Below are 15,417 nucleotides of genomic sequence, written 5' to 3' on the forward strand. Positions count from 1 at the left end.
TGTAAGAGGGTTCCCCTTCCTCCACATCCTCTCCAACATTTGTTGCTTCCTGCCAACTGGAAGGGATTATGCTGAGTGAAATAAGTCAAGCAAAGAAAGCCAATTCTCATATGGTTTCACTTACTTGTGGAGCATAAGGAATAACATGGAGGACATAAGGACAAGGAAAGGAAAATTGAATTGGGGGAAATCAGAGGGGAAGATGAACCATGAGAGACTGTGGACTCTGAGAAACAAACTGAGGATTTTGGAAGGGAGGGGGTAGGAGATGAGTGAGCCTGGTGGTGGGTATTAAGGAGGACACATATTGCATGCAGCACTGGGTGTTGTACATAAACAATGAATCTTGAAACACTGCATCAAAAACTAATGATGTATTTTATGGTGACTAATAAAACACAATTTAAAAAAAAGGAAACAGGACAGCCACTCTCCTTAAAAGTAGAGGAAATAAAAATTAAAAATGTACTCTGGTACCACTCCTATTTGATATATTTTTCAGAATACTTCCTGGTCATCAAAATAAGGTGGTGGAAAGAAATGAAAATAAATATAAAAATGGAAAAGATAACAAAAACATTCTTTAAAAATACCATAGTCACATATTGTGAAAAATTTTTTAAATCATCAACACCATCAAGAAAGTGAAAAGACAACTCACAGAAAGGGAGAAAGGATTTGCAAAGCATAGTTGATAAAGGACATGTAATCTAAATAAAGAACACTTAAAACTGAACAATAGAAAAAACAAATAATCCAATTTTAAAATAGGCAAAGGATTTGAATAGACACTTCTCCAAGGATGACATACACATGGTCAATAAGGACATACCAAAATGTTGAAACACCATTCATCATTAAGAAAATGCAAATCAAAACCACAATGAGCTAACACTTCACATGTACTGGAATAACTAAAATTTTAAAAGATGGACAATAACAAGTGTTGACAAGGATGCAAAGAAACTGGAAACCTCATACCTTGCTGGAATAGAAAATGGTACAACCACTTAGGAAAACAGTTTCGCAATGGAGTTACCATATAATCCAGGTGTTCTACACTCAGACAGGAATATACCATAGAGGTGAAACATATGTTCACATAAAAACTATTTCACAAATGCTATGGACAGAATGTTTGTGTGTCCCCCAAATTCAGGTTTTAAGTCCTAATCCTCAATGTGATTGATGGTATTTGGAGATGAAATCAGATGGGAATTGATTAGATTTAGATGATGTCATGAAACTGGAACCCCCATGAAAGGACTAGTGTCTTTATAAGAAGAGGAAACGACTAGAGCTCCCTTTCTGCCATCTGAGAAAATAACAAGAGGGGATCATCTGCAAATCAGGAAAAGGGTCCTCACCAAGAACTCTATCATGCTGATTTTCTGACCTCAGACTTCCAGTCTCCAGACTATGGGAAATCAGTGCTGTTTAAGCCACCAAGTCTATGGTATTTGTTCTAGCAGCCCAAGTTGACTGAGACAACAAATGTTCACAGCAGCATTATTCACAATAGTCAAAAGGTGGAAATAACCAAATGTCCATCAATTAATGAATGGATAAATAAAAAATGGTATATCTGTACAATGGCATATTATTTGGCCATAAAAACTAACAAAGTTTTGATATATTCAGCAACATTAATGAACCCTGAAAATCTGCTAAGTGAAAGAAGTCAGTGGCAAAAAAACCACATACTAAATGATCTTATTTATCTGAAATGTCCAAAATACATAGATTCACAAAGACTGAAGTATATTAGTGGTTACTGGTCTGTGGGGAGGAGGGAAAGGGGAATGACTGCAAATGCACTTGGAGTTTCTTTGGGGTGATGAAAATTTCTAAAAATAGACAGTGGCGAACACTGTGAACATACTAAAAACCACTGAATTATACACTTTTAAAGAGTGAATTTTGTGGCATGTAAGTTATATCTCAACAAAACTGTTATTTAAAAATAAGAATCTGGGTGCCTGGATGGCTCTGTGGGTTAAGCCTCTGCCTTTGGCTCAGGTCATGATCTCAGGTCATGATCTCAGGATCAAGACCCGCATCGGGATCTCTGCTCAGCAGGGAGCCTGCTTCCCCTTCTCTACCTGCCTCTCTGCCTACTTGTGATCTCTCTCTCTGTCAAATAAATAAATAAAATCTTTTTTAAAAAATAAGAATCAATAAATTAATTCTTAGAGAAAATAAAGATAAAGACATATGAGATCACTTTAAGGGAGTATCTAAATATTAATGGCAAAAATAGTCTCAATAGTCTCTGGCCTTGCATAAATATATTACAAATGATAATACTCTTCAAATTACAGATTATAATATATAAATCCCTTAATTCAAGTCCAGTTAAGTGGTAATTTATAAAATTTGGAAAAATGAAAGCAAACTGTGTTTTAAAAAGCAAGACAATACCAAATGAAATGATGAGGGACTCGGCATGCTACACCTTAAAATGCATTTTCCACAGACTGGAAGAAAATATTTGCAAAAGACATAACTAATAAAAAACTGTTACCCAAAATATAAAGGACCTTTGGGATTCAACAATAAGAAAACAACCTAATTTTAAACCAGGCAAAAGACCTCAGTGTAGGGACCTACTTAGCCAGAGTGACTCCATCTCAGTTAAACAGCCATTTTGTTGTTTGTGCAGTAAAACTTAAACTGACCTTGCCCCCCACACCCCAGAGGAACTTACTTAAAAGCAAATTGGTCTACCAATATGGTCAACAGTCCCTGATAACAGAGCTCAAATACCAGGACGGGTCAGGCCAGATGGAGACAGTCTCATTGGCCAGGCTCAACCACATGGCCATTGCTCTATAAAAGCTAGTCTGTGAAGCTGGGGGTGGTCGCTCTCTCCCTAAGAGATGGCCCCAGCCAGTCGGTTTGATTCTCCGTGTTGGAGTGAAATAAAGCTTTGCTTGACCTTTGCTTTGTATCCATCTCGCTCCTTTGATCACAGACCTCATCACTCAATAGATGTTTCACCAAAGAAGATAGACAGATGGCAAATAAGCATATGAAAAGATGCTTAACATTATATGTCACTGGGGAAATGCAAATTAGAAAAACAAGGAGATACCACTGCACACCTACTGGAATGGTGGTAATACCAAATGCAGGCAAAGGATGTGGAGCAATAGGAACTCTCATACATAGCTGGTGGGAATGAAAATGGTATTCACTTTGCAAGACAGTTTGATAGTTTCTTACAAAACTATACATATTCTTCCCACACAATCCAGCAATCATGCTGCTGGTAGTTACCCAAAAGAGTTAAAGATTTATGTCTACAGGGGTGCCTGGGTGGCTCAGTCAGCTAAGTGTCAGCCTTTGCCTCAGGTCATGATCCCAGAGTCCTGGGATTGATCCCTTCATGGACCCTTGCATGGAGCCCCACATCCGGCTCCTTGCTCAGCGAGGAGTCTGCTTCTCCCTCTCCCTCTGCCTGCTGCTCCCCCACTTGTGCTCTCTTGCTCTGTCAAATAAATAAATAAAATCTTTAAAAAAAATTATGTCTACACAAAAACCTACAAATGGATGATTATAGCAGTTTTATTCATAATTGCCAAAACTTGGAGGAAACTAAGATGTTCTACAATATGCAAATGGATAAATAAACCTTGGTATATCCAGACAATGGAATATTATTCAGCACTAAAAACAAATGAGCTCTCAAGCCATGAAAAAACATGGTGGAAACTTAAATATGCGTTACCAAGTAAAACAAACCAACCTAAAAAGGCTAACATATGATTCCAACTATATAATATTTTGGAAAAGGCAAAACTATGGAGACAGGAAAAAGATCAGTGGGTGCCAGGGATTAGAGCAGTGGGAAGGATAAACAGCAGAGTACAGAGGATTTCTATGGTAGTGAAACTATTTTGTATGATACTGTAATGGTGGATATATGTTATTAAACATTTGTCAAAACTCAAAGAATGTACAACAGCAAGAGTCAATGCTAATGTAAACTAGGAACTTTAAGTGATAATAATGGGTAAATATAGATTCACTAATGACAACAAATGTACCACTCTTGTGTGAGATGTTGATAATGGGGAAGTTGGGGGTGGCATGTGGTATATGGGAACTTTCTATATCCTCCACTCAATTAAAAAAAAAACTTTAAGTAGTAATTATAAAGCTAAAAAGTTCTAAATTAAAAATAAATGATATGACAAGGAGTAAAATAGAAGTTCCAGATATAAACCTTAATGTATCAAAAAGCTTAACATAAGTATTAAGAGAAGTAAGAAAGTGAAGAGATGAATCATAATTTAATAAATATTGTTCAGAATGTTAGTTTTCATTATGAAGAAAATAAAATTAGATATAAATTCATACTTCACAGTCAACACCTAACCGCAGTATATTAGCCCTTGATAGGTTAAAAATGTTAACTTTAAACACTCCAAAAGTAAGGATTCCTGAGTGGCTCAGTGAGTTAAGTGTCCATCTCCTGATTTCCACTGTGGAATTAAATTAGAAAGCAATAGCAAATTAGCAATAGGTCCAACGACATGGATGAAACTCAATTGTATTATCCTAAGTGAAAGCAGCAAGGTTCAAAAGACCACGTGCGGCATGGTCTACAGGGACCAAAATCTGACCACTATTTGCCAAGGACTCACCTTGAGTGCAGAAGTTGATTACAAAGGAACAAGTGGGAATTCGGGGAGTGATGAAACTCTTTTTTATACCTTTATATCTTTGTATATCTTATGTCTTGTGGTTATCCCATGATTGTATGCATTTGTCAAAACTCAAAGAACTGTACACTAAGAAGTATAAATTTGCTGTATGTAAATTATACCTTAAATTTTTAAATGAAAGGAAGTCAATAGCATTCATATACACAGAAGATACAGTGAATGAAAAACCTCATGTAAAATAACAAAATAAATAAATGAATAAAATATTTAGAAACAAACTTAACAAGAAATACTCTATATAAGAAAATGTTAAATATTTTTTTAATTTGAATTCAATTAGTTAATATATAGTGTATTATTAGTTTCAGAGGTAGTGGTCAGTGACTCATCAGTCTTATATAACATCCAGAGTTTATTACATCACATGCCCTCCTTAATGTCCATCATCCAGTTTCTTCAATTTTGTTATTAACTGGTTTATATAATTGGCTGCTCCCATGTTAAGTGTATAAATATTTACAATTGTTAGATTGTCTTGTTAGATAGACCTTTTAATTACGATATAGTGTCCTTCCTCATCTCTTAATATAGTCTTTGGTTTAAAAATCTAATTTGTCTGATATAAGGATTGCTACCCAACTTTCTTTTGATGTCCATTAGCATGATAAATGGTATCCACCACCTCACTTTAAATCTGGGGGTGTCTTTGGATCTAAAAGGAGTCTCTTGGAATGCCTGGGTGGCTCAGTAGGTTGGGCGTCTGCCTTTGGCTTGGATCGTGATCCTGGGGTGCTGGGATCAAGTCCAGCATTGGGCTCCTTGTTCAGTGGGGAGGCTGATTTTCTTTCTGCCTGCTGCTCCCTCTGTTTGTGCTCTCTCTCTGACAAAATAATAAAATAAAATCTTTAAAAGAATAAATAAATAAAATGAGTCTCTTGCAGACAGCATATCAATGGGTCTTGTTTTGTTTTTTTTTTTTATCCAATCAGATACTCTGGATCTTTTGATTGGGGCATTCAGCCCATTTACATTCAGAGTAACTGTTGAAAATATAAATTTAGTGCCGTTGTATTACCTGTAAAGTCACTGTTTCTGTGTATTGTTTCTGTTTCTTTCTGGTCTGTGTTACTTCTGGGCTATCTCTTCACTTAAAGGATCCCCTTTAATATTTCTTGCAGGGCTGGTTTAATGACCACAAATTCTTTTAATTTCTGCTTGTCCTGGAACCTTTTTATCTCTCCTATTCTGAATGACAGACTTGCTGGATAAAGTACTCTTGGGTGCATATTTTTCTCATTTAGCACCCTGAGTATATCATGCTACTCCTTTCTGGCTTCCCAGGTCTGTGAATAGTCTAATGTTTCTACCCTTGTAGGTCAAAGATCTCTTGTCCAGAGCTGCTGTCAGGATTTTCTCTGTTTCTGAGATTTGCAAGCTTCATTATTATATGTCAAGGTGTAGATTATTTTTATTGATTTTGAGGGTGGTTCTCCGTGCCTCCTGGACTTGAATGCCTGTTTCCTTCCCCAGATTAGGAAAGTTCTCAGCTATAATTTGCTCCAATATACCTTCTGCCCCACCCCTCTCTCTCCTCTTCTTCCAGGATCCCAATTATTCTAATATTGTTTCACTTTACAGTATCACTTATCTCTTGAATTCTCCCCACTGTGATCCAGTAGTTATTTATCTCTCTTTTCCTCAGCTTCTTTATTCTCCATCTGTTTGGTCTTCTATATCACTAAATCTCTCGTCTGCTGCATTTATCCTAGCAGTTAAAGCCTCCATTTTTTATTGCATCGCATTAATAGCCTTTTCAATTTCAACTCGATCAGATTTTAGTTCTCTTATTTTTCCAGAAAGAGATCCTCTAGTGTCTTCTATGCTTTTTTCAAGCCCAGCTAGTATCTTTATAATCATTATTCTGAAGTCTAGTTCTGACAACTGATTTATATCCAAACTGATTAGATCTCTGGCAGTCAGTACTGCCAGTTCTCTTTTCTCTTTTTTTGAGGTGAGTTTTTCTGTCTTATCATTCTATCCAGAGAACAGATGAACAAGAGAACAAAATACTAAAATGACAACAATGAGCCCACAGAAATATACACTAAATAAATCAGAAGAGACCTGAAACTGAAAAAAAATTAAATGAAAATTTTTTAAAAATAGAGAGAGAGGATATAATAGGACAGGTGAAAAGAATAGAGCAATACACTATATCCTGGATTTATTTTGGTGTCTTTGTTAGAAGACACTACATGTGTAACCTTAGATTAGGCAATGGTTTTTTTTATCTATGAAACCAAACATACAAGTGACAAAAGAAAAAAAAGGAATATTGGACTTCACCAAAATGGAAAACTTTTATATTATCCAGCCTTAAAAAGGAAGGAAATCCTAACACATGTTACAACATGAATGCATCTTGGAGACATAAAGCCAAGTGAAATAGCCCCATCACAGAAGAACTGTATATTGTACGATTCCATCTATATGAGGTATCTAGAGTAGTCGAATTCATAGAGTCAGAAAGTAAAAGGGTGGTTGCCAGGGACTTGGGGGGTGGGGAGAATATGAAGTTAGTGTTTAGGAATTAGAGTACTTTCCAAACTTCAGTTGGGGAAGATGAAGTTCTGGAGATGGTGGTGGTGATGATTGCATATCACTGTGAATGCACTTAATGCCATACAACTATACATTTAGGAATGGTTAAAATGGTAACTTTTATGTCGTATATATTTTACAGTTAAAAAAAAATTATCTCTTGTACTTCAAAAAAAAAAAAAAGAAAAAGAAAGAAAGAAACTACATCCCAAAATTGTAAAGAAAAATCTATCTCTATATACAAATAAATAAAATTAAATATAATGAAAGGATAGAATATAACTCTCAAGATGAAAATTTTAAAAAGACTTTTTTTAAAAAGCTGATAAAATAAGAAATCATTTCAAAAGGAAAGAGAAAAAAATTAAAATGTAAAGACTAAAGAATCATGAGGGGAAAAAAAACCCATGAATTTTATATACTATTTTCCACTAGTGCTGGAGTTTTGCAATTCTGTGTAATTGGTAAACTTGGTCTTAGCTAGAAGTTCTCCTGAGCTTTGACTGTTGTACTAAATCTTATGCCCTTTGCCCTGGGTGGAATTGTACCATCCGTGCCGTGGCCACGTTAAGCTTATCGGCTCCCATTTGGTCTCTGCAGGACTATTGTTCCCTGAAGGCTTTCCGCCAGCTTTGGAGGATGAGAATGAAAATGGTGGCCTCCCAATCTCCAGTCCCAGAGCCAAGAGCTCAGGGTCCCACTCCTCAGTGAGCCTTCAGAGAAAAGCAGTCACTCATTCCTGTCTCCCTGGTCTCCGGCTTCACTCCATGCTCACCCAGCCTATAACAGAATGTTTCTATCTCAGGCACGTGACCTGAGTCTCCAAACCCACTCCTGTGGCTTTCCCCACAATGCTGCTGGCAGGGGTGGGGGCAGCATCTTGCTGTGGTGCTGCCACTTTCTAGGCCCCTGCTTGGAAATCGGTTGCTGGACTGTGTCATGGTTTGCAGATTACGGAAACCCCAAGCTGAGAGCTCCACTTGCGGGCTCACTGTTAGTAGCTGGCTTTCCTGTGCCAGTACCTGGAAGCCATGTCATCCTCGGGCACCCCGGGTCTTTCTGTGACCCCAGGGATCCTGAGACTCACTATCCCACCCAGGATCACACCTGCTTTGCCCCCTGAGCAGTTTGAAGACAGGGATGTCCCTCACCAGAGCAGACTTCTTAAAGTTCCAATTTTGTGCTCCACTCCTATATCACTTGCTGGGAGCCACCTTATGGAGGCTCTTGCCCCACAAGGTCTATCTTCTGATATACTGCCTGGAATTCACTTCTCTGCACTTCTACCTTGCAGAAAGTTGTTGTTTTTCTATTTGTAGAATTATAGCAATTCTTTTCTTGGATCAGCAATTGAGTTCACAGGTATTTGGAATGATTTGATAGCTATCTAGTTGAATAACTGAGACCAGATGAAAACTAAGGTCTCTTACTCCTCCACTACCTTGGAAAGACCTCTATAAACACTCCTTAAAGACACGGAAGTAAACCTGAACAAAGAAATGACATCCTTGGGATGCCTGGGTGGCTCAATTGGTTAAGCATCTGCCTTTGGCCCAGGTCATGGTCCCTTCCTGGGATCATGCCCAGTATCAGGCTCCTTGCTCAGTGGGGAGCCTGCTTCTCCGTCTGCCTGCCACACTCCCTGCTTGTGTTCTCTCCCCCTCTCTCTGACAAATAAAGAAATATTTTAAAAATTTTAAAAAAGGAAATGGCATCCTTTGTTCTTGCTTAGAACATCTCAACACCATCTCAAGATGTCAGCTATCTGTAATTTATAAATTTAATGCAAATCCAGTGTAAACCTCAGTGAGCTTTTTATGCCACTGATCATAAATCAGAAGTCAGTCCCAAAGTTCATAAGTAGAGATAAGCACACAAGAACAGCTAGGAAAACAGCAGGAAGGAAGAGCTCTTAGGGGAACTAGCCCTGACATTAGAATATATAATAAAGCCTCTGCAGCAGATGAATAAACATGTCAATAGAACGTAAGTTCCAGAAACAGTCAAAATACATGTAAAAATCTAGTAAGTGATAAATGTGGTATCTTGGGTAGTGCTAATCTTTTTAATAAACAGTGTTAGGACAACTGGATACCCATTTGGAAAAAAAATAAAATTTGATCCATGCTTCAAATCATAAACAAAAATAAACTCCAAATGTATCAAAGATCTAAATGTGAAAAATAAACCATTACAAATAAAATGGGTGACCATAACCCAGGTGATAGGGAAAGTTATTAAAATATGACCAAAATTCCAAATGCAATAAAATAAAAAACTGGTAAATTTTACAAAAAAAAAATGGGGCACCTGGGTGACTCAGTGGGTTAAGCATTAGGTCATGTGATCTCAGGGTCCTGGGACTGAGCCTCCCTGCTCAGCTGGAAGTCTGCTTATCTCTCTGCCTCTGCCCCCGCCTCCCTCATGCTTTCGCTTTCTCTCTCAAATTAATGAATAAAATCTTTTTTTTTTTTAAAGATTTTATTTATTTATTTGACAGAGAGAAATCACAAGTAGACAGAGAGGCAGGCAGAGAGAGAGAGAGGGAAGCAGGCTCCCTGCTGAGCAGAGAGCCCGATGCGGGACTCGATCCCAGGACCCTGAGATCATGACCTGAGCCGAAGGCAGCGGCTTAACCCACTGAGCCACCCAGGCGCCCCTGAATACAATCTTTATAAAAAGTTTTTACCATAAAAATAAAAACTGTTTGTATGGGAGAAAAAGCCACCATAAGCAAACTCAGAAGACAAATGACAAACTGAAAGGAAATAGCCATAACATATATCACAGATAAAAGATGACTATCCCTAATGTGTGAGGAACTTTTTAAAAGTGAAGGGGAAAGAGACCAAAGATTCCACGGGAAATGACGCCCTGCACTCTATTCTCCACCAGGACGAGTCAGGGTGGTAAGCTCCTCCCCAGAGACAGGGGGTTAGAGGGCTGTGCGGTCTCCCCCAGCCCAGTCCTGAAGTGTCCCACGCCCCCCTCCACACTCCCGCCCACGGCGCTGCTCACCATTCCTCTAAGCACGAACACCAGCCAGCCGGACATGCTGCCCAGTTGAGGCGGACCTCACGCTCTAGGCCTCCGGATCTCCTAGGCTCTGTACACAGTGGTACAGCCACCAGTTCCTGAGCAAGTTCTTCGAGTGTGGGGTGTCAGGCTTCCGGCATCTGGGCCCAGGGGAGCAGGGTGTAGTCCTCCCCAGCTCCACTCCTCCACTCATGGGGCCCCAGCCCCACCCAACTGGCCCGTGCCTTTCCTTTCACTTTCTTTTCTCTGCAAATCACTGTTCCCTAGGTTTTGGTTTTCAGACCTCAAAAACAGCTGCCTCAAGGATTCTATCACCCAGGCGCTCCTGGGTGGCTCAGAAGTTTCAGCCTTCAGCTCAGGCCAGGGTCCCAGGATCCTGGGATTGAGTCCCGCATCGCCTGCTCAGGGGAAAGCCTGCTTCTCCCTCTTTCACTCCCCCTGCTCCTGTTCTCTCTCTCCCTCTGTCTCTGTGTCAAATAAATAAATAGATAATTAAATCTTAAAAAAAAAAAAAAAGATTATCTCATCCATTTGAGACAGAAGTTGCTGTCAAATTTTGGGTGCAAATTCTGGGCTCTGAGATTCTTCAGGTGTGTAACCCCAGTCAATTAAATCTGTCAGTGGGCATAGATACCTTGTATTATCATGGGGATTAAATGAGGCAAAGTCTGAAATACTCTTTGGATTTCTTTCCCTAAATGAAAATAGGTACTAATGTAGGTCTGGCATAAAAGCAAAGTGGCAGTAAAGGCGAACTTTTGAAAAGGAGTTTGGGCAAACTGTATACTCAAGGTGGGTAACTGATGAGAGTTTAATAAAGGAATTACCTTTGTAAATGGAGGCAAAGGGCTAAGAGAAACCTGCTAGAAATAGTGAAGCAGACCCCCTTCCTTCCCGCTCCCCTTCTCACTTTCCTTCTCCCCTTTCCCCTCCCCTTTCCCCCGTCCCTTTCTCCTCCCCTTTCCCCTCCCTTCTCCTCTATCCTTTTCCCTCCCTTTCCCTTCTAGGTTAAAGGGGAAAGGGAAGAGTGTGTACTGAACTTTTTATCTGTGGGCAAGTTCAGCAGTTGGAAAGGAGTACGAGCTTTATTCAGGAGGCCGGCCTCCTGGGGAGAAGGCTGACTCTCGCCCAAAAATCAACTTAGAGCTTGCTTTATTAAGAAAATTTCTGGCAGTTAATGAGTAAAAAGGGGAGCATAGTGGTTTGTAGCACTGCTTGATTGCATGCAGACTCAATGGTGCCAACTAAAGACATTATCAAGGTGTTCCAAAGCTGTGTATGGGGGGGGTAGCTGGACCAGGAGGTTGTGCAAGAGGATTTGTTTCCAAGGCTTTCTACGAAACAATGCATTATCTATAAACACACAAAGGAAGTTTTCGTTAATCACGTGGCTTAAAGGTGCTAAAGGTTAGACTACTAAATTGGCCAGAGGGGCGTAGGCGGTGGCTTCAAACCTGGCAAGAGCCATTTACCCATAAAAGAGGAAGGGACATGAGGTGAACAAAATAGAATGAGAAATGCCTATGGCCATACTGTGTCATTTGAACTTTATGTTCCAGGCCTGTGGTCCTGAAAATGTGGTGCCCAGACCACCAGCATCAGCATCACCAGGAACTTATCAGAAATGCAAATTCTGGGCCCAATCTCACAACTACAGGGTTAGAAACTGGTGGGGGTAGGGGGTGGGGCATGGATCTTAGCATTCTGTGTTTTATTGAGCTCTCCAGTGATTCTGACCCAAGATCAAGTTTGCTCTAGGCATCAGGGAGTGACTGAAGGCGTATTTCAGAGAAACAATGAGATTGGAGCTATTGTTTCTCTTTTATTTTTTTAAATATATTTTTAAAATTTATTTATTTATTTTAGAGAGAGAAAGAGGGGTGGAGGGAGAGGGAGAGAGACTATGAAGCAGCACAGAGCCCCACATGGGGCTCGATCACATGACCCTGAGATCACAACCTGGGCTGAACCCAAGAGCCAGACACTTTACCGACTGTGCCACCTAGACACCCCAGAGCTATTGTTTTACAAAAGGCAGTTTGAAGTATAAGGAAGGGGGGGGATGGGGACAGAGAAAGTCTTTAGAGGTTAGATTCTGATGAAAGAACTATGAAGATGCCAACTGTGCAGCGAGATTTGAAATGAAGGAGAGACAGGGCTGGTGATAATGGATACGCAGGAAGCAGGACAGGGAGAAGTCAAAGGTGCCACTAAAGGCCACATTTTAATATAATATAATATACGCAATATATTTAATGTAATATAACATAAATGTAACAGGTTTTACATTGTCTGGTGTTTTTCCAGGAAATAAAACTGAGTTTCCTCCTCTATGAAAGAAGACGTTCAAACAAAATGCTTCCTACAGTCTCTCAACACATATGCCAAGCAAACGAAGCTGCTGAGTGACATGCTAGATCTTTTCAAGGCTCTCTCTGGCCAGGGTGGGAAGCTGCACGGCCCTGCATTGCTTCTTAGGGTGCCTGGCTTCCCTTTTTGTTCATCCTTACTAATTTCCCTGACCTGGGCTTGCATCTCCCCCCAAAACTGTTAACAATTGATCTTTGCCTTAAGGCTCTGTGCTTTGGAGGACTCAGGACCCCAATCAGTAGTAAAGGAAATTGTGCCCAACTCCCATAGGGAAATCAAAGCAAAAACAGTACTTAACCATAAGGTAAGTGTAAAGAAGCCCAACAGAAGGTTATGTTTTTCTCCTAAGGACTGCCTTAGTGCTCTCTGTATTGTGATTTATTGTAACAAATGTATATTTGGTGGTCATCCCTCTTTCTGGCACAGAGCTCCTAAAATCCTTGCAATCTCCTAACGGCTGAGAGTGATAAAGTTGTCTTTTGTTTGTGAGAGGACCTAAGGATGGTTGCCAGAGGAATCAACTACATGATTGGACGGTTGGAACTTTTAGTCCCAAGCCCTGACCTCTGGGGAGGCGGGGAAGGTGGAGGTTGACTTCAATCACAAATGACTGGAGATCTGATCAATCACGTCTACATTTTGAAGACTCCATAAAAACCTGGAAAGGATGGGGTTTGAAGAGCTTCCAGGTGAGTGAACAGGTGGAGATTTGGACATAGTGGTTTGCTTGGAGGCCTGGAAGCTCCATGTCCTTTACACACACCTTGCCCTAAGCATCTCTTCCATCTGGAAATCAATGAGTCATATGCTTTTATAATAAACCAGTGATGTAATGAGTAAACTGGTTTCCCGAGCTGCTTTAGCAAATTAAGCAAACCCAAGGAGGGGATCATGGAGGACCAGAGATTTACAGCCATTCAGCCAGAATCACAGGTGGCATCCTATGCCTGCTTTTGGGATGCAAAGTAGACAGCAGTCTTGTGGGGATGCAGCCCCATTAGCCTGTGAAATCTGATGCTATCTCTGAGTCCAGTGTGCCAGAATTGAGTTGAATTATAGGACCCCCCAACTGGTATAAGAGAATTGGTTAGATGTATGGAAGGAGACCCCACACATGGGAATTGGATGCAGAAGACTTCTATCTTCAAAAACACATCAAATATCTTAATTTCAATTCTCTTTTTCCTTCGGAGAGAAGGTGCCCTGATTTGCTGGTACCCAGTGAGCCGTCTGGGTAATCCAGCACTGATGTTGGAAAGGTGAAAAAGAAACTCTAGGAGCAAGGAGGGGACAAATGCTATTTAATAGGGTATGGCATCCATTTTCTCTAGAAGGAGAGAAGAGATGAATCCCGTAGCCTACTTTTATCTTATGATACCCTTTGTGTTAAGGAAAAAAATATTAAGGAATGTGATTTTCACAGCTGAAATTGATGGTAGTGAAGTCAATCCTATTACATTTTACTGCGATACTACTTAGCAAATAGCTACACAAAATCAACAGCAAACATCTGCTCACATGGTATATTGCTGTACACTGGTGGTGGTGTACAGAACTCACAGAATCTCATCCTAAGGGAAGAGAAAGAAGGAGTACGGGGAGGAACATAGACAATCTGTTCCTATATGGATATAACTTTCTTTCTTTCTTTGTAAGATTTTATTTATTTAATTAGTTATTTAATTTGAGAGAGAGAGCAAGCAGGGGGTGCAGGGGGAGGAGCAGAGGGAGAGGGACAAGCAGACTCCTTGCTGAGCTTGGAACCCTACTTGGGGCTCCATCCCACAACCGAGAGATCATGACCTGAGCCAACATCAAGAGTCAGACACTCAACTGACTGAGCCACCCAGGTGCCCCTATTTAAAGCAGATACAGGTGATAATACCTTCCACAGAATGAGAGCAGTAATCCAAAGGCTCACCAACCAGTCTCACCATGAAACTTTCCTTTGCACACACATTGCAGCCAAGGATCTGGAACTTAGCAGGACCCAGACTGTAGCTTTTCTGAAGCAAATTCAGCTAAAAGATTGTAGACATAAAACCATCATAACAGTAAAGACTTTAATGAATCACCAAAAACTAAATGTATAATCTGGTTTTTTAAAAAAATGACCTATCACTTAACTTAAGCTTCCTCAGCTCTCGGGATAAATGAAAAGATTCTGGGTTTTTAAATTCTTCATACAGGATGTCCTTGGAAAAAATCTACTTTGAGTACTGTGCAGGAATGCATTTCTGAAAGAAACACAAAAACATGGGAATTCCTCAGCCAGCTCCAGGCAGAAGACCCCTCTAGGGAGGCAGGGTGACTCTGTGCGGGGGAAGCCTTAGGGCCAGACTATCTTCTTCAAATCCCAGCACTTCTACTTTTAAACTATGTGACCTTTGTCAGCGTACTTACCCTCTCTATGCATAAGTTTTTTCAGTTACAAAATGGGGATAATATTAAAGTATTAATCACAGATATAAAGCTCTTATAAAGAGGACAAAATAAATCCATAATAAATATTAGCTACTACCATCTGATTAACAAATGCAGACATGTGTGTATGTGTATCTTTAGGAAAAGAAAAAGACTTCTTTTTCATCTTCTTTGGTGAGGGGCTGGGACATGGATAACCAGATAATTTGCTAGTATGATTTTCTTCAGACTTAGAGAACCACTTAAAAGTACATTTTGACATGCTATATCTCTCTAATAGTAGGCTCAACTACAACCTTGTCTCTGTCTACAGAGA

General features: G+C 39.9%; 1 protein-coding gene across 4 annotated transcripts in view; it reads right to left on the reverse strand.

Moving 5' to 3' along the window:
* Positions 1-10,579, reverse strand: part of LOC122908877 (protein mono-ADP-ribosyltransferase PARP15-like) — a 46,587-nt gene extending 36,008 nt beyond the window's left edge. For all 4 annotated transcript variants that reach the window (XM_044252215.1, XM_044252211.1, XM_044252210.1 and 1 more), the window contains exon 1: positions 10,290-10,579. In XM_044252215.1, the coding sequence (XP_044108150.1) occupies positions 10,290-10,325 (36 nt within the window). In that variant the 5' untranslated portion in view covers positions 10,326-10,579. The remainder of the gene's footprint in view (positions 1-10,289) is intronic.
* Between the last annotated feature and the right edge of the window lie 4,838 nt (positions 10,580-15,417).

The sequence above is a fragment of the Neovison vison genome, chromosome 6 (assembly GCF_020171115.1).
Source record: "Neovison vison isolate M4711 chromosome 6, ASM_NN_V1, whole genome shotgun sequence".
NCBI classification, from domain to species: Eukaryota; Metazoa; Chordata; class Mammalia; order Carnivora; family Mustelidae; genus Neogale; species Neogale vison.